The 18,949-nt window shown below is 50.4% G+C and overlaps 2 protein-coding genes across 10 annotated transcripts in view; one reads left to right on the forward strand and one right to left on the reverse strand.

Moving 5' to 3' along the window:
• Positions 1–1,784: 1,784 nt before the first annotated feature.
• On the forward strand, positions 1,785–13,582 carry PARP2 (poly(ADP-ribose) polymerase 2). Of its 3 annotated transcripts, none has more exons than XM_044422365.1 (19): positions 1,785–1,832; positions 3,555–3,708; positions 3,800–3,921; positions 5,053–5,265; positions 5,929–6,060; positions 6,352–6,422; positions 6,747–6,797; positions 7,316–7,412; positions 8,432–8,507; positions 8,605–8,707; positions 8,797–8,953; positions 9,226–9,364; positions 10,155–10,218; positions 10,896–11,030; positions 11,131–11,261; positions 11,352–11,451; positions 11,555–11,653; positions 11,835–11,959; positions 13,129–13,582. In XM_044422365.1, the coding sequence occupies exons 1-19, from the start codon at positions 1,820–1,822 to the stop codon at positions 13,286–13,288; spliced, it is 2,142 nt and encodes a 713-aa protein (XP_044278300.1). In that variant the 5' UTR covers positions 1,785–1,819; the 3' UTR covers positions 13,289–13,582. The 3 variants fall into 3 exon arrangements, with proteins under 3 accessions (XP_044278300.1, XP_044278301.1, XP_044278302.1); XM_044422366.1 differs by lacking the exon at positions 1,785–1,832 and adding an exon at positions 1,897–1,972; XM_044422367.1 differs by lacking the exon at positions 1,785–1,832 and adding an exon at positions 1,984–2,304.
• A 561-nt stretch (positions 13,583–14,143) lies between these two features.
• Positions 14,144–18,949, reverse strand: part of TEP1 (telomerase associated protein 1) — a 55,751-nt gene continuing 50,945 nt past the window's right edge. For all 7 annotated transcript variants that reach the window (XM_044422359.1, XM_044422357.1, XM_044422358.1 and 4 more), the window contains 7 exons: positions 18,774–18,892; positions 17,731–17,880; positions 17,502–17,622; positions 16,613–16,721; positions 16,067–16,173; positions 14,850–14,954; positions 14,144–14,481 (listed from right to left, as the gene is read on the reverse strand). In XM_044422359.1, coding sequence (XP_044278294.1) covers positions 14,347–14,481; positions 14,850–14,954; positions 16,067–16,173; positions 16,613–16,721; positions 17,502–17,622; positions 17,731–17,880; positions 18,774–18,892 — 846 coding nt within the window. In that variant the 3' untranslated portion in view covers positions 14,144–14,346. The remainder of the gene's footprint in view (positions 14,482–14,849; positions 14,955–16,066; positions 16,174–16,612; positions 16,722–17,501; positions 17,623–17,730; positions 17,881–18,773; positions 18,893–18,949) is intronic.

The raw sequence follows: 18,949 nt of genomic DNA on the forward strand, positions 1-18,949 counted from the left end.
ATTCACCTGCTTGTGTGCGTAAATCGAGCCCTGTATATGTACAGCACACATGGTTCCCACTATCCCTGGGATCGAGGCCCATGATTATTGTGGTGTTTTGCCCCTTCTACCAACAGTCACTCCCTCCGGTCGATGCACAAGGAATTCTGGAGCTGGGAGTTCAAGAGAGCATGGCACACTAGCAAGCACATGTTTCTCTCTTGTAAGGACACAAGTCCTTGCTCTCTCTTCTAGGGAAGGACCAGCAAATCCAAGTTCAGAGAGTCACTTGAACTGTCTCAGTGGGATCCAGAAAATCTTGCAAAAGCAGGAAAATAAGGACATAGTTGCAGATAAATTAAGTTCCTCTAAATAGCCTCAAGGATGTCTGACAAGTTAGCCTAGATCTCCCCTATCTTGGTAATGAGCTTGCAGCCTGAGCTGGGCCCTGCTAAAGTATGTCCCCCATTCCTGCTTGCCATGCTTGGAACCTCACCTCCTCATCCTCACCAATGAAGTAAATTCCAGATTTGAAACTGCAGAAAACTACTTTGGAAGGGAGTTTATATAATAAACTTGTTTTGCACATGCTCTGTGTGTGTGTGTGTAATTATTCTCCACAAGATAAGAAAAAATGTCAAAAGGCCCTGGTCAAAAACAAACCCCTTAGGATATCCCCCTCCCCCAGCAAAAAAGAAAAACTGGTGAAGTTTTTGAAAAGTTAACATGGAGCAGAATAGTTTATTTTTTAGACCTGTTTTCTGTTACCAAACAAAGCAGAGGCACAACTATTCTTCACTAGTGCATCTAGGACCAATTGCCATCTGGCTTCCTTTCAGTGAGCAGTCTATCCAGTCATTATGCCATTGGAAAGATTTGGAGAAGCTGAATTTATTTTGTAATTCCTGCCCAATTCTTACAGACTCTTTTGTGCCTCTTAGATTGCAAGCCCCAAAGCAAGGAAGGCATGAATCATTTTGTGGTTTTTTTAAACAATGCTTGAACACTGCCAAAAATATACTTGCCATTCCCTAATCACTAATAATAATCACTACCCCTCCGTTGTCTAATAATGCTGATGAGTAGCCAACCAACTGGGAAATAAGAGGGAAGTTACAGCGCGATTCCCGCCGCCCCCGCTTGAAACAAGAATAAGCAGAAAATGCTGGTTGGAGACTAGTCTGAATTGGGTTATGAAGCGCGCTTTCAGCTTTACTTCACCTCTGCCCATTGTACTCATCATTGCCGGCCGTGAGTCATTCCCAAATCCCAAGCAAGCGGCGGAGGCATCCGCAGGAAGGAGAACGAGGCCCCTCCGCTGCTTCTCCTGCCCCTATCTTTGGCTTCACTGGAGACCCACATTGCTGGGAACTCACCCGCCTTCCGCAGGCGGCGCCCTGCTAGGGCGGTGCTTGGCCCTTCTCTCAGACCTTCCCAAAGGCGGAGCAAGGGTGACGAACACCCCGTAAGTGGCCTCTACGGAGAGCTTCCTCCCAGCATGTACTTCATGCGCCACACGCGTCTTATATATGGTTTCTTACGCTGCTCTCACCCTGGTCAGGGTGAGCAACGATTGATAGGCCTTCTCTTTTTTTTTTTTTTTTTAGTGGATCGGTTAAGAGATTTCACCTCACCAGGCATAAAGTCCAATCAGCGCCTGAAATTTTAATTACCTTCCCTTTACAAAAACCGAAACAAAACAAGTGTGTGGGAAACGCTCAACTGGGAGCGGCGACCGTCATGCAGCGCTTTCGATTTGCATGTCTCAAACCTCCCCCTCCGAGCTCGTGTTTTCACTCGGCAAACCGCTCCCCGCTCCCCACCTGCAGGAGGGGCTGGCATGCAAGCGAGACGTAAGCTAACGAGGGAGGGAGGGAGGCGGGGACACGCTTTCGCGCGGACCGTTCCCGGGGGCGCGCCAGGAGAAGCCGGAAAGAGCGGGCTTTGGCTGCTGTGTCGCAGCCCCGCCGCAAAACAGGCTAGCGCGGATCAGGTTGGTTGCAGAACGGGAGATCCGTGGAGAACGCTGCGATGCCTGTGCTCGCAGCCCGGGCTCTGGAGACAGATCCGCGCGAGAGATTGGAAAAGGGGGAGCAGCTCCGCTTCCTTGCGATGGACAGGCGGTGGGGGTGTGCAGCCTCAAGCGGAGGAAAGGCTGAGTGCCGGATCAGACCTGGTCCTCGGGCTGAGGGCTCAGCCCCAAAATAACGGGTTCTGAAACCCGGAGGTGGGAGGCGTAGGAGCAGGCTTGCTTGTTCGAGTGCCACTATCATTTTACAGCCAACCCCACCCCTTGCTCCAAGTTGCGTTTGTGAGATTCGAAAGGTCAGAGGCTGCCGGCATCGCCTGCACTTCCTCAATCGAAGTTTCTCTCCACCATGCCCCATCGGAGCGTGGTGCCTCTGAGCGTGCACTGAGTGCCGCTTATACGCGAGTAGGAAAGCTGGGTCACAGGCTGTCTGAATGGCATACACTCCATGCCCTGCACTGGCGCTTCTTTGATCTTCGTTTCTGCCCAAGAACATATGAAGAGCCCTGGCAGAGTGACCAACCGGCTGGCTGCTCCTGGGGAAGTCTCGAGGGTGCAGCAACACCCTTTCACCCATGATCCCCAGCAACTAGTGGACACAGACACACTGACCCTGATGCTGGAGGCAGCATGGAGCCAACAGGGCTAACAGCTTTGTTGGCCTCCTGCTCCATGAATTTGTCCAGCCCCCTTTTAAGCTGCCCAAACTGTTTGCCATTGCTGCATCTCTTGGAAGTTAATTCCATAGTCATTTTTTCAATTTATTTATTTGTTACAGTTATAGACCAGTGAAGCGGTCTTTTTCTCTATCCCGAATCTCCCACCAATCCACTTTGTGGGACTGCTCCTTCACAGTATGGTATTATGGGAAAGGGATAAGCAGGTCTTCCATGCCACTTTTTCCACATCATTCATAATTCAGAACATCTCTGTCATGTCTCCCCTTCCCTGCCTTCTTTCCAAGCCGAAAAGTGCCCATTTTATGCCCCACTGGAGCCAGTGGTGTGGGCAAATTGGAGAAATAACTCATCCAAGCCTTGTGAGAGGCTTGCATATTTACAACGGAGCTCTAGGGTGTCCTTGTTGCTTCATAACTGCAATATATTTTGACTGCTTCTTGTTTACTGCATCAGATCTGTGGCATCTTCTCCTGCAAGGCCATTACTCATCTCCCAGAGGAAACGGGGGTGGCAATGATGAATGATGCAAATAAATAATGGTGCAAATAAAGAATACATTTCTACAAGGAGCAAGTAAATGTTGGTGATAAAGGTGTATTGAATTATAAGAATAATAGAATGTTTTGTGGCAGAACCACCTTCCTGGACTGGAGGCCCTCTCATTTCTTTTGTATGTACCCATGTTTCTGCCAAGAAAATGGCTCTTAGGGCAGCTTATGGCTTTGAGTCGTCTTTTTAGATATAGTCACACCATCTATAAAACGATCAGTTAAATCAAGGAAGCAGTAGGCCTGTCCTTCCAGGGAAGGCTACTGTGCAGTGCCGGCCCTGTTCAGCCCCTTTCTCGTGCTCTCTCGCTGCTTCAGGGATGGGACGGAAGCGGAAGGCCGCCGAGGCTCTGGACGGGGAGCCCAGCCATGCAGGGTCAGAGCTGGAACTGCGCTGGGAATGGGAGAAGGGCGCCCATGGGTGGCTGCAGTTCCCGCCCGAGCAGAGCGAGGCCCTGAGCCAGGCAGCCCGGTGAGTTGGAACCCCCTTTGTTGCCCTTGCAATGGGGCTTGTCAGTGCTGCCCTGGCTTCTGTGATACAGGTGTGTGCGCTTCTCCTGCAGGGCAGGGAAGCTCTCCGTTGACATCGGGGAGTCCCGCGTGGACCTACGCAGGATGGTGCAGCGGGATAAGCAAACCGGGCTGGAAACGCGGGTGGCTGCGGCTGTCCGGGATCAGGATTCTTGTGAGTGACTCCGGTTTATATTGGAATCCACATCAGTGTCATGCTTTTTGCCAGGCCAACCCCCACATCAGGAAAATTGTGCAAAATTTCAAGAACTCCAGATGTCTTCAGCCATGCAGAGGTTCCAGAAAGCTGAGTTTGGTTAGGTTGGAGTGCTGGTGAGGTCAGCGCACTGGTATGTTCGAAGCCAAAGGTGTGGAGAGGGCTGCTACACTGAAAAATTAATATGATGGTTTTGATCTGCAGCTCTCCCTAGGAATGCTGGGAAACAGAATGGGAAAATTGTTGGGTCCCACACTTTGGAACTATAATCCCCTCCTCCAGCTCTGACATGCTTCCACCCGAGGTGAAGTGTGCTGGCCTCATTTACCAGGTTAGAAGCTGGTCATTAAAAACAAAAAAAAATCTTATTTTGCACATCAAGGAGTTCGGGGTGTCCACAACCCCCTATTTTATCCTCATGACAATCCATCCTGCTCCATGTATTTAGCTGAGAAAGAGACAGAGAGAAACTGTCCTTTTTATACTCGGTGCATTTTGGGTAATATTAATTATTGGTGTTATTATTCCTTACAGTTCTATACCACCTGAAGCCAAAGCTCTCTGGGCAGTTCACAGCATTAAGTCACCCATGCAGATTTCAACCAGGCCTGACCTTCAAAGCTTCAAATATTTGGCAGGATCAGGCATTTCAGGCTAATAATAATCATTATTAACCTACTTTATATCAGCCTTCCCCAGTCTTCCTTCTCCAGGTGTGTGCTTGGACTAGAATTCCCTGTCACACCTAATAATTTGGCCATGCTGAAGTTGACTGGAATTGCTGTCTGAAACACCTGAACAATATCAGACCGGGGAAGGCTGCTTTATATAACTGCGGTAGAAGCAGCATTTTAAATTTTGAAGATAATGTATCGTACTGGTAAGCCCAAGTCACTCCAGCCCGTTCCATGCAGTTTGCCCTGACATTTTTCTCCAGGAGGTCAGAGTGCCTCTGAGCACATGCTAAGGGCACATGTCTTGCCACTAAGGGAATGCTAGACAATCTGGATCCACTCTGCATTTATCTTGCCTGAATTTATACTGAAGTTCTCATCTCCCCACACCCCTCCTTCTCTGTTTACCACACAGACTTGGTCTGGCAGTGGAAAGGAGACCAGGAAGACGACTGGCTTCCGTACCCTGCGGACACCTGTCTGGCTTTACAGGCAGCCAGAAGTGGTCATGGGGAGCCCACAGTGGAGGTGATGGTTGGCCGGACAAGCTACAAGCTGGACACGATCCGCATGGTGCAGACAAACAACCGCACAAAGTTTGAACGCCAAATCGAATGCAGGGAGTCCGGTATGAGAGTGTCATATTTGCACTGACATTTATTACTACTGGTAGAAGTTGTGTAGCAATATTTATTACTATTAGGCAGTTGTCATGCACCTGTGATCTCTAACTCATGGAAGTTTGCAGGGCCTTTTCATGATGTCCTGCCCCCCACCCCCCTGGGCTTTTCCTGCATTTTCAGGTCATTTTTGCAGGGAGCTTCTAGAGCAAGTAAAGTCAGTTACTAAAATTCGAATTGAAACAAAAGCTTTGTGTATTGTGGTAAATCCACTATTCTGCAGTAGTACCACAGCGCCTCCTGGTGGCTGGCTAGTAGATTATATAGAACTCTGAAGGGAAAAACCATATACTGCCTGTATTTCAACTCCCTCCATGAATACAGAAGTAACCTCAGTAAAGCAGAGGAGCTAAACCTCATGCAGGGAGCCCGTTGAGGCTTAAACCTTTCTGTGTTCATTGTCTTACACCAGCCATGCAAGGGATCCTACGTTGTTATGAATACACCGAGAAGTGGAACCTTGTCAGAGGCTGCTGAGAAAATTGAGAGCTTCTAAGCAGGAATCCAGCCGGGAACATCCTAATTTTTGTAGCTCAGTATCGCAGTCATGAAGGACAAATGAGGTGATTTGCATCCCTTCTGGTTTTTATTTCTGTTTTGTTGTCATTCAGATGCTGCGGAGGTTACGGATGGAGGCTCTCAGCTGAGCAACAGCACCCCGGGTGACGCTGGACCCACTTGCACGAAAAAGGTCCAGAACAGGGTGGCTAAAGCAGCATCTCAAGGGGAGGGAGATAGCACAGGTAAGGGGCCAAGGACATGCGACTTGATGGCTGACAGTAGCAGGCCTCGTTCATGGGACATACACAAATGAATGGCAGTGGTTTGTAGTAAGCAGTGAAATGCTCAACCAGCAGCCTTGCTGGAGTATTCCCTGAATAGCCTTCAGGACTAGAGACTTGGCATTTTCAAAAATAATGCTGAGATTCATAGGACGTAGACTTAGGCACTGCAGTGCTAGATTCCGTACTTGTCAGGTGGATTGAAGGAACCCACCCGGTCCCACTGTAACCTCTGCTTCATGTAACCTGTAGAATCAGTGAAGACGGTGATACTTAAGGGAAAAGCGCCTGTGGACCCACAATGTGCTGCCAAAGTGGGGAAGGTAAGCCGCCTGCTCCGTGTATAATGCAAGCGTTTGCCAAGCATGCGCAAAGGAACGTGTCAGAACCAAACCTTGCTTGGTGGGGAGGCATTTCAACCTTTCACAGAGGGGAATAGTAGCCTAAAAGCTTGGAAACCAGCAAACCACTGGTGATGGGGGAAAGGGGGTGTGGCCAGGGGAAGGGGCGTGGCTTCCTGGGGATCTCTGGGGGGCGCCTGGACCTGAGGGTCCACAGCTCTGCTCTAAAAAGAATCGTGCCAATCAGATTTTCCAATGCATTTTCTCTGTGCTTGCTTCCTTCCGCTCTTCCTACCCACAAAAAAGGCTCACGTTTATTGTGAGGGTGAGGACATTTACGACATCATGTTGAATCAGGTGAGCGCTCAGTACCTACTTTTCACTAACGGGGAACTCTGGAGGGGTAAGCGAGAGAGCAGGTGGGGGTGGATTTTGGCCCTTCAGCTGGGCAGGCCTGTGTCCAAACCCCTGCGTGCCTGCAGAGGTCACCTTGGGGTACTCACCATTTCTCAGCTCGGCCTACTGTGCAGGGTTGTTGTGAGGATAGAAAGGGTGGGAGAGCCATCCCTTGGCGGAAGAGAAAGGCAGGAAACACCAGGCTAACCATGGCCTGTGGAAAGAAGTCTGTATGTCGAGGGGCAGGAAGCAAAGCAGCCCACCGAATTATGTTAGTGGCTTCCTTATATCCGTGTGGCCACATCACATCAGGGACCAGCGAGTGAGTTTGCATGAGGGCCTTTCTCCAGTGCGCCTGAAAAGGGGATCCGGATGGGTTCACTTTGAGGTAAGCAGGACGGGGAAAGGCAGAGGGCTTTGTTTTGTTTTGTCTTCCAATCCTGCCTCTTACCTCCCTGGTCGCCCTCTCCTGCTCCTAGACCAATCTGCAGTTCAACAACAACAAATATTACCTTATCCAGCTTTTGGAGGATGATGGAGTGCAGAACTACAGTGTCTGGATGCGCTGGGGGCGTGGTGAGTCGGGGGAATGGAGCTCACCCACAGAGGGGCAAAAGGAGCTTTGACAAACAGGAAATGAACGCAGAACTGAGACTGAACAAACTTTGCAGTTGTGACCTCTGACCTGGAAGCAGAGGATTTGATTGATGGCTGGTAGGAGAGCTCCAAAACTGAATATGGGTGTGACCTCAATGTAGGATCTATCTGTTGGTGGATCTTGGGCCACGTAGCAAGAGAGAGAACCTCCAGGTTTATAGACATGTCAGTTCTCGCTAACACACAGTGGGGGAAAGCTACCTGGAACCAGGCATTGCTTTCATACTCCACTCATATTCTTCTCAATGCCATCTGGCTAATCACAAGCACAGTTGGGCTGGGTTCACACAGCCCTGTGTGGTTGCCATTGTTTGTGGGGTTTTTTACCAAGATCTACCTGACAGATAATCCAGTGGTTTCTACAGCACTGTGGTTTCCATCCTACATATATCCCAACAGCTCCTGGGCCTGAAATTCAATCCCAAGGTGTATTGTTCCCCACCTGTGTTACCCGCCTCTTCCTCATTGGTCCACACACAGAGGCTGGATGACTAGAAAGGCTCCTTTCCAGAGGACACTGGAATAGTTGCATATCAGGACTGTGGAAACCATGATCAGACATCACAGCAAGCCATGGTGGTAGAACAAACCATTGTTTCTTATCAGAGTTTCTAAAGACCAAAATTACCATGGTGAAATACTGCTACTGGGTTCAGACAACATGACAGACTAACAATGTAAAAACCCCACCCTGATTTGTTGTGGAACCTAGCCACAGAGTACTACGTTGGTACATCAAATTCTTACATTCTTAAGCAGTTCATCCAAAATGTGTGAGGTCTGATTCTGAGCTTTAAATACTCTGGTGCCAGAGCTCCTGGACTTTTCCTCACCTTGGAAAGGAACTCTGTATGACCTATACACCATCCCACCCTTCGCAACAGTTGTGAGCCTTCCCATGCTCATTCTCCCTTTCTCACTCTTTTCTTCCTTCCTAGTGGGTAAACCGGGGCAACACTCCCTCGTGAGCTGCGGAGGAGATCTGGCTAAAGCCAAAGACGTCTTCACCAAAAAGTGAGTCAGGTCAACACTGTTTTTGACAATACTGCAACATGCTCACTGCCTCCCCTCCCTGATCTCATCTTGTTTTCACTTTGCGTGCCTGTCTTAGGTTCCTGGACAAAACCAAGAACGAATGGACCAAGCGCTCCAGTTTCCAGAAGGTTGCAGGCAAATATGACATTCTCCATCTGGACTATGAAGCCAGTGATGCAGTGAGCCTTCGGGTGGGAGGGAGGAGGGAGAAGTTTGATGGCCTAGCACATGCTCGTCTCATAATGTCTTCTCTGAATGCTCCTGCCAGGATGAGAAGGAAGCCCCACAAAAGTCAGCCCCACGCCCCAAGCCCGTGTCGCAGCTGGACCCCCGCGTGCAGGCCTTGGTTGAGCTGATCTGCAGCATCCGCACCATGGAGGAGATGGTGATGGAGATGAAGTACGACACCAGGAAGGCCCCTCTAGGTAAGCGGAGAGCTTTCATCCAGGCTAGGGCTGAACGTCGAATGTCTTCGAGCACCAGCAAAACAGAAGCAGTGGGCCCCTGTATAAACTGGGTGGAGGTGTTAGAGTTGTGGTGCCTGACGAGTTATTCACGGAAGTCGGGGGAGCTGGGAGTTTGCACTTGCGTGAAGTCCAAGGTGGAACAAGAAGGGTATGTTTTGCTGGCAGACTCACCTGAGAGGGACACTCCATGCCACCTTCAGCTGAGTGACCCTTTTCCATCTCTTCTCCAGGGAAACTGACGGCTGAGCAGATCCAAGCAGGGTACCAGTCATTGCAAAAGGTCGAGGCCTGCCTAAAGCGGAAGCAACCTGGCCGTGCCCTGCTGGAAGCTTGCAATGAATTCTACACACGGATCCCCCACGATTTTGGGTTAGCACTGCAGGGCTGGGGGCAAAGGGGGTTGTAGTCTGAGGCCTCTGGGGCGACATCTGTATAGCTACATGTTCCCCATCAATGAATTAAGCAATTTCGTTTGATTATTTTATTCATATATTTCTAAAAAAAATGTGTTCTGCCTTTTGCTGCAAAATGGTCTCAAAGTAGCTTACAATAATGCAGCAAGTGTTGATAGCTTTTGGGTGGGGTTTTCTGTTTTAGTCTGCCAAACTGTCTTGTGACCTAATATTCTTGTTTATTAAATTGGGTTTTTAAGATTGTTTTAAATATGGTAGAATTTGTCATTTTGAGTTCCTCTCAAGGAAACAGATGGGATATACATTTTAAAATAAGTAAAGAAACACAGTTCTAACCAAACAAGATTTAAAAAATGGCAAAATGAGCAAAATAAAAAGGAAGATAAAGGTCTAAAATTAGCAAGTAAAATTGCATTTAAAAACCTATCACATACCATTAAACCCCCTCAGAGCAAGAGACAGGCTTTGCCTGGTATTTAAAGAATAACAGGATTGGCACCAATGTATACATGACTAGGGCAAGAGTTCCAGAGTTTGGGTGCCACCACCAAAAATGCCCCTCCCTGGCCAACATTTCCTTGACCACAGGAGGCGAACACTCAGGGCAAGGAGGAAGATCTTCAACGAAAGACTTCCATCAGAAGAAGAATGCATATTTGCTGTGCAAACTCAGATATACTCAGTCTTACAACCTTTCCTAAAGACTCCACCCTTCACCTCTCTCCATTTCCTCCACCCCTTTGCAGACTGAAAACTCCTCCACTGATAAACACAGAACAGGAGCTACGAGAGAAGATGCAGTTGCTGGAGGTGAGGACAACTTAAATGCAATCACTGATCTGAGTTTAAAACTGAACGCTGGGATGATGAGGCCTCCCAGTGATCTGGACAGTGGAGCGCAAGGACTTCTCTGCTGCTTGGGGAGCAGCACTGATTTTGGTGCTGCAAGGCATTAACAACGGAAGCCTGCTGTGGCCAGTCTTCCTCAACTTGTTGCCCTGCAGATGTTTTGGACTGTAGTGCCCAGATTCCTGGCTATTGGCCCATCCTGGCTGAGGTTATCTGGAGCCCAAAACTCTGGAGGATACCAGGTTGGAGAAGAGTGTGTATTAGAAATGAATTTGTAGAAGTTCCTGCACTTCCAACTGAGCTAAGCCATATAATTAAGATTCTCCAATCTGATTCTCATTAACCGTGAGCTGTTTCAGAGGACTTGGGGAGCAGTAGTAATGTGAAACGTGTGTGGAGGGGGGTATCCCAAGATGCTGGAGGGATTGCCGTGAGGAGTCTGTTCCCCTTTAGGGCAGCAGCCCGGCACCTGCCATGTTTCAGACTACAAGTCCCATAAACCCAGATCATGAGCTATACTAGCTTGACCCGATGGAAGCTGCAGTCCACAAGGTCTGGAGGGCACCGAGTTGCTTACCCGTGTCTAAATTGTGCATTTATACCTGTCCATCTCTCCTGGCCTTCCTTTGCTTCTCAAGGCACTCGGCGAGATCCGTGTTGCCATCAAACTGGTGCGGTCGGACAGTACAGAGCTGGAGCACCCCTTGGACCGGAGCTACCGAGGACTAGGCTGTGAGCTCCAGCCCTTGGACAGGGAGGGCCCCGATTTCCAGGTATGTGTCAGGAGAGAAGAGGAGCACCTTCCCTTGCAGCCAAGAACCTTTTGGGGGACGCATATCCTCTGGTTTTCCAACTTCCCCTTCCTCTCCCAAGGTGCTAGAACGCTACTTGTTGTCCACGCACGCCCCCACCCACACGGATTACACCATGACCCTGCTGGAGGCCTTCATTCTGAACAAGGAGACCTCCGGATCTGGCCATTTCCGCTCCGATCTGCCCAACCGGTGAGTGGAGAGAGTGGCGCTGATGAGGGACACACAACCAAGCCCAGACATAGCTTCCAAATGCCCCCTGTTGCTTTCTTTTGCCCCCAGGACGCTGCTGTGGCACGGGTCCCGCCTGGGCAACTGGGCGGGGATTTTGAGCCAGGGGCTGCGTGTGGCACCGCCGGAGGCCCCGGTCACTGGCTACATGGTGAGTCTCTCCTCTGCACCTGGGCCCCTGGCTCCGAGTTTTGTCCTGCCTTGGGCCTGTGCTCCATCCAGTCCTCTCTCCTTCTCTCTCTCTATTTTCCAAGTTTGGCAAAGGCATCTACTTTGCGGACATGTCCTCCAAGAGCGCCAATTACTGCTTTGCCACCCGTGAGAGAGACATTGGCCTGCTGCTGCTGTCAGAGGTGAGGGCTGCATCCCTTTGGGGCGGGAAAAGAATAAACCAGCATCCATGCCTAAATAGAAGTTTGCACATGCTCTAAATTGAGCGACCTGGGACCTCGCAGCACCTCCTTCATCTCCCCCTCGCTGGGATCATTTGCACGCTCCGCTACCAAGTTCTGAGTGTTTCTGCCCTTCCTGCAGGTGGCGCTGGGGGAATGCAATGAACTCCTGGAGGCAAATCCTGATGCAGAGAAACTGCCGGCCGGCAAGCATAGCACCAAAGGGCTTGGCAAGCTAGCCCCGTCCCCAAGCAACAGCGTGGTGCTGTGAGTTGGCGTGGAGAGATGGGAGGGGAGCGTTCCAGCTGGGGACTGGCATTCGAGTTTGGGGACCTGGGCTTCAGCAGCTTGGCACTGCAGTGCAGGTCTGGCTGGCCTTCGACCCCTCGCTTAAGGCATTTGACGTGTGTAATGCCTGACAGTCTCAAAAGTGAGGATGATGGTGGAATCGGGCTCAGGGAATTGTGTCAGAGTCCAAGGCGTGGCAGCCAGTTAAACGTATGAATGCCAGGACCTTACTCCCAAGTATTAACCAAAATCGAGTCCGAATTCTAAGACGAGTAGATAAGCATGAACCAGAAATCAAGAGCCAGGAAGTCCACACAAGGACAGAGTACCTTTGGAGCAGGAGCAAGGTCCAGAGATAGGGAGAGCAGCCAAGGATCCACAGCAGGGTCCAGGAGCAAGAACAGGAGCAGCCATAGGTCAAGCGCAGGGTTCACAGCCAGGGCTTCATGTAGCAGCAGGAAATACCACAAGTCAGAAGGCCTTCATGTTGAAGCAGCTTCTAGAGGGAAGAGCCAGGTCTAATATAGCAATTCCCCAGGGCTCCTAGGTGATGCTCATAAGGGTCCTACTAGCTGCAGTAGGCTGTGGGTCCAATCCTGCAACTACCAGGGCTGCTATTCTGGCTTTGGCCAGAAGATCAAACCCTGAAGCTGCCCCAGATCCTGACAAATTGTATCAAGCTTTCTTAACACGTGTCAGCCACTCCCAGAATGAGCAGCGTCTGTTATGAAAGAATACGTGGATCACCTGGAGCATTATCTTTATATAGACTGTGGAGCTGTGTAGGTGCATAGGAGTACCTGGCTTCTTCTGCAGGACCACCAATTTGCAGCCCTTCTCTTGAGGTGTCTTAAATGTTGTTGTTACCTAGGTGAAGTTTCTCAGGGGAAGCAAAACCATCTTTCCTTGGGGAACAAATTCACAGGAACACTCGATTTCAGGGATTAACATACCCTTTAAAAATGTACATTAAGAAAAGTAATGTGTGTGGGGGTGGGGGGGGTGAAAAAATTCTTCAAATGAAGGTAGTACCATTCACTAGCAGCCTTCTTGAGAACTCTCAGGATGCAGACACAGGTCAAGAGATGGTGTTTTGATTGGCTCTTTCCCATGTCATGATCTTGCCTGTGCTCCCTCTTCCTCGGCAGGCATGGGGCAACGGTTCCGCTGGGCCCAGCTGTGGAAACTGGGGTAGTGAATCCCAGTGGCTACACCCTGAAGTACAACGAATTCATTGTCTATGACCCATGCCAGGTGCGTCTCAAGTACCTCCTCAAGGTGCACTTCAATTTTACTGAGCTCTGGTGAAGGGCCTCAAATACCAAAGGATGAACCCTGCTGGCATTTCCTTTACCTGACATTACAAGTGCCTTCGAGCAGAGAGAGTCTCCCTTCGACGGACTTTTTTCAAGCAGGAGCAGGTTTTTGCCAATTTAAGTGAAGCAAAAGGAAGCTGCTAAAAGAGAAGTGTGCCAGATTGCAAGGGGCCTCTAATTCCTTTTTGTTCTTGTTTATTACATGCGCAGTGGCTCTCTGAGCGGCACCCAGCATGGGTGAGATCACTTTATTTTTCAATAAACAGAATTCTTCTATAGGCCCAAATCTAGTGTGTGCTTGTGGCTGTAAATTTGTGAGGGACATAGCACATCTTTTCCCTTTTCCACCAGACTGAAGTTTCTCCCTCACAAAAGCAGCTGGTAACACCTGGATTCAGCCTCTTCTATGAATAGCATTTTTTCCCTCTGAGAATCACACGATTCTCACTGCATTTTAACCCAGTCTTCCTCCAAAAGGCCCAGAGATACTTGAGTCTCTGCACAAGCAACTGCCTCCCCCAACCTAGTGCTCTCAGGCATTCTGAATTTCAGCTCCCATCAGCCCCAGCCAACACAGGCAACAGCTGGAAGTGATGTCCTAGTCTAAAACATCTGCAAGGTACCCGTTTGACAAAGGCTGGGGGCAAGGGGAACATGAACAGATGAGTTTTAAAGCTTTCAGAAAGGTTTATGGTCATGTTCAGAGCTGGATTAGTTACTTGGACCGAGAGAAGAATAACAGTATGTAGAATGAAAAGACTTTGGAAAGGCACAGTATTTGGAATTTGTACAGGCAGTCTGCAGTGAAAGAATAAAAGAATTTGTCCCAACAAACACTTGACTCCAGTGGGGATCAGCTCAGTTTATTCAACAAGATTGTCTGGCTCATGTGAGGCCCTGCAGCTCAGAGTCTGGGCAGCTGCAGGCTGCGACACGGGAACCATCTCCAAGTCAACCGAGATCATTAGGGTGAGAGAATATCTTCCATTTCTGAGTCTGGAATCCTCCACCGAGTCAGTAGCAGCTGTACAGGCTCCGTTCAATGGTGGCTTAACTGGCAAGATGGTCCCACTCCAGGAAGTAGACGTGGCCCAGCGTGTCACCCACAGCGAGCAGGAGTGAGGAGTCGGACGAAGGGCGCGGCTCCAGGCACGAAACTGGAGCGCGGCACCGGAACTGCCCCAGCTGTGATACGTGGGTCGGGAGAGGGGAAAGGAAGGGGGGATACAGGACAGAGCAAGGATAAGGCAAGATCTGGGTCAACCAACCAAAAGGTGAAGGAGGGTTTGGGGAAGAACTTCAGAGCAAACGGGGCCCAGGGATCTGCTGACATACAGCCGAGTGGTCTTCACGCAGCCGGCCCGGTGTCCTCAGAATGCACCGGGCGACAGCTCCCACAGTCCCCATTCAAGCCGCCGGTTGCGCCCGTGGCTTTGAACGCACGCAGCTTAGACCGCAAAACATAGGCATGCACGAAATGTTCCCAGGGCAGGCCAGAGTGTTGGGGAAACAGCTCCCTGAGGTTGGGCCCCGCCATGCTCACGGACACTTACGAGTTTCATGGTGTTGCCATCCCAAATCTTCACATCCTGATCATGGGAGGCCGTGACAATCCTGTCTCCAAGAATGTGCATAGCTGTGATTCTGCCACTGTGAAGCTACAGGGTTGAAAATGGTCATGGATCAGGAAGGGATTTCCTTGGGTTGAAGAGGAATAATCTGAGCTGTTGAGGACATGCTGGTGGAAAAAGTACCCACTCTCCGTAAGAGCCATCCTTTCCAAAAAGATGATTTTTTTTCGTGGGAAACATCAAGTAAAGGTAGGGCAACTTCATCCATCAAAACAAGTCACTTAGACTTTTGTAGTCCTGGGTATTGTGCCTTTTCAGTGTTTTGCTGTGGCTGGTTAATTTTTATTTTTCTCACAGCTGCACGGTGAAACGCTTTTCCATGTTTTGGCTGCTTCGATATTGATCTCATTTTTAAATTATTGCTGTCCTGTCTCTGCTTTTAAATTCTTCCCTTAATATGCCCTTTACATTGGTTTTGCTGCATTTCTTTTAATGCATGGCTTATCACCCCGATAGCTTTAGTGATACGTCAAAGTATAAATTAAATAAATCAATAATATAAATAATTGATGCCAAAAATTGAGCTTTTTGGTGCAACAAATAAAAGCCATGCATTTTTATCATGTTTTTTGGTCAAAAAGGCTCTCATGGCAGTTTACAATGTTGAACAATCGAGTTCCCATGTGCAGTTTTGTCAGCGAAAAAGACATGATACCTGGGTGGGTGCACCAGAGGGGAAAATAAGGAATCCTTTTTGGTAGAGGATCGGCAGAACATTGCTGCTTTCCCTCTCCTGAGCAGTCGTGCCACTGCCTCTCCAGACAGAACCGGGCGCTGCACTTCCCCATCTCCACCCCCTTTCCCAGCAGATCTTTCTGACTGTTGGCATTTGAGCACCACTGCTGCCTTTGTCCCCTGCCAGGGGGTCATCGCACGTGTGGGATTCCAAGTGCACAGGGCAATTCCACTGTGCTCACCCAGGGAGCAGAGCGCTTCTCCGAGGGTTCTCCTGACACACCCCAACATCACCATCGCTCTTGGCTCTGCGGATGACAGCAACAGGCCGAAGCATCATGGGGACCGAGTGCTGTGCACCCCAAGCCACCTGGGAGATACTCCACACACCCCTCCGCGTGTCCAACCCAGCACAGCCCTGGCTCTCCATCAGTTGCATCCCCTCCTCCATCACTGGGACTCACCTTCCGGCTCTGCCAGGCATCGGGCTCACACCAATGGCTGCCCTCCTCATCCGGCTTGCTCTGTGTCCAGAGAAACCCCTCGGAGTCCGCACAGAACAGAGACTTCCCTGCCAGAAAGGAAAGCAGGAGCTGGAAGTGGCATTAAATCCCCGGCCAAAATGCCCAGCTCTATTTCAGGCCAGCTGGGGCTCTCACTCCCGATCAGCCCCCTACTCATCCCAGGCTCCTCCTCCTCCTCCTCTTCGGTATCCATCACAGGGTGTCAAGACACTTCGGTCTTATGCAAGGCTGCCCATCCATGCCTGTCGCTCACCTTGCATTACACAAATTATTGCCGCTTCCTAAAATCAGTCTGCTGATGTTTTCACTCCAGAGAGTGGGCATCAACTCAGGCTTTTCTAGGACTGATAAGCGGTCGAAAGACGGACAAGAAACTTCCAAGAGATACGAGGGCAAATGTTGTGAAATTTGGCTTGAGCAGAAATCTTGTCTCACGTTACAGGAGTACTTTAAGGGTGCGTTGAAAAATGGCTGCTAACACCTCACCTTTGACCACCCGAGCAACTGTGACCTGGCTGAAATGCTTGTTAGGGAGCCAGCCAATGTCCTCAGTGGTCTCCTGGCTTTCATCCAACTTCCCAGACTTGGTCACCATCTAGCAAAACAAAGATGACACGGCCCTGCTGAGAAAAAGCCTGGATGCAGCAGCCACGTTCCCTTGCACAAACCCGCCCAGGTTTGAAGATACTTTGGGGAGGCTCTTCTTCCAGGTTGGCCACCAACAGATACATATTTTGCGAGGCTGTGCGAGATGGCCTCATCAGTGGTGGCTCCCGAGATCTCCAACTCTGTGCCTGGAGGGGCTAGGCTGGCTTCCCTCTGGCCAGCTGGTACACATCGTTTTATCCTGACAGCCTTTTGCATTAAAACTCGGCTGCAGCTGAAGGAGATTCTAACTGGTTGGGGGTTACCTCTTTCGATCAGCTTTTGATGCATCAGTTTGATAAACGGCCCATGGCGGAGGACCACCTCCTCGCTCTGGAGTGCGCAGGGCTTCAGCCAATCCTTTCCCCTGGAGTACATGTGTCTGACCCCAAATAGCTGGCCTGCAGCTTGGACTGCCCCCCAGGCTCCCTGCCCCTCCTGATTTTATTTTATTTTCTCAAAGTTTTAAAAATTAGTGGAGGTGTGTTTTTACTGGGAGGGTGCTATGTTTCAAAGCAAAGGGCTATCCTCTAGCACATGCTTTATCTGGCTTTCTGTTTTGGAGCTTCGACCCCTTATACTCAGCCCGGAGCTAAGTTGCCTTCCATCGTTCCCTCCTTCCAGTCACAAGAGTTTGCCTTCTGGGAAAAGGAACGCTCCAGTGGCGGCCATTTTGCAAACCCTCCCAAAATGCTGCCCGTGCCCACTTGGGCCTGCAATGAGGACTCACCATCTTGAACAAGGAAGGCTGGTCCATGGAGTCCCAGACAAAAAAGCTGCCCTCTTCCTCATCGGAGGCCGTTATGTTGAAGCTGGCGTTGCTCCAGGTACTCCAGTGCTGATAGCTGTTTCTAAGAAAGATGAGCATGAGGGAATGTGAAGGTCGTGCGAGGGAAGGCCGTGCCCACACCATCACCACCATGCGCGGGAGTCCCCTCCCGGCCCACTCCGCCACTCACTCGGTGGTCTGGAAGTCCTCTGCTCCCGGCTTCAGCACCAGCAAGTCCCCCTTTTCGAGTCCGAGGAGCACAGTGGCGGGAGGCCGGGAAGCCCCCATGCAGACGACCAACATGTCTTCTGGAAGGCGGAGCGCTTTCTTGTGTGCCAGACTAAGCCACAGGCAGGGGAGAAGGCGAGAGAGGCTCAGGGCCAGAGACGGGCCGTGGAGATGAGGCAGGGGCTGCAGCTGCAGGCGGGCTTTTCGGGAAGGCCCTTGACTCGCCTGGCCAGCAGGATCCCCTGGCCAGGTCGGACCACAGGGCCAGCCAATCCAGCATCCTGCTTCAGGCCATCCACCCTGGGGAAACCCACAGGGGCCCAACCCTCTTCAACAACCTTATTTGAAGCCAGCAACCACCGCAGCATGTTGGGGTGGGAAATCCCCAACATGTTCGGCTCAAGGGCCAAATGTAACTTTGGACAAGCACTCGGGAGGAGCGGGGGGCACCGTCCAGAGGCAGGCATGGCCAGAATGGCAGCAGGTTTCGAAGACTGATGTTCTTACAGCCAGGAACTAAAGCTTACAGGATACATTTTAACCCATTGCAATGGGAAGAAAGATGGTGTACAAAAATTGGGAGATTTTTGGGAAATTATCAAAGAATCAATGGATAGGGGCTGCACAAAACCGTGCCACAAGCCATGCGCTGTATGAAGAAGTGGTCTGTCTTGAACCTACTTGAGATCAGCACTTGCTCAGAGGCCAAAAACAAGCCAACAGAACACACTGCAAATGCTTAGAGGAAAACCACCCATTTATCAAGGCTCCTCATGAGCTTGTCCTCCGATTCACGGCTTGCAAGATGGTGTGGCTCAGATTTAAGTTAATCCGGCAGCTGATACAGCAACTGAGCTAGAAAGAAAGTTTCTACTGGCCCAGATGGACACTCAGGTCTCTGGAGAAGAGATAACAGGCCCCAGGAGACAGAAGCAGGTTGAGGGGAAGGGGGGAGCCCCGGGACCACAGTCCCACAAGGTCTCGGGCTGGTTTGCTGGTGCTCACCTGACTGGTGCACCAAGTGGTCCACCATGTTTTATCTCCCAGAAGCTGAGCACATCAGATGCAACGAGGATCGTGCGGGGGGAAGTGAAGACCAAGGCGTTGATGCAGTGGGAGCCAACCTGGAGGAGAACAAGAGCCATGCTGGGCCCGACCAAATCGCATCTGTCCCAGCAGTC

Source organism: Varanus komodoensis, unplaced genomic scaffold (assembly GCF_004798865.1).
Source record: "Varanus komodoensis strain SLA01 unplaced genomic scaffold, ASM479886v1 scaffold126, whole genome shotgun sequence".
NCBI classification, from domain to species: domain Eukaryota; kingdom Metazoa; phylum Chordata; class Lepidosauria; order Squamata; family Varanidae; genus Varanus; species Varanus komodoensis.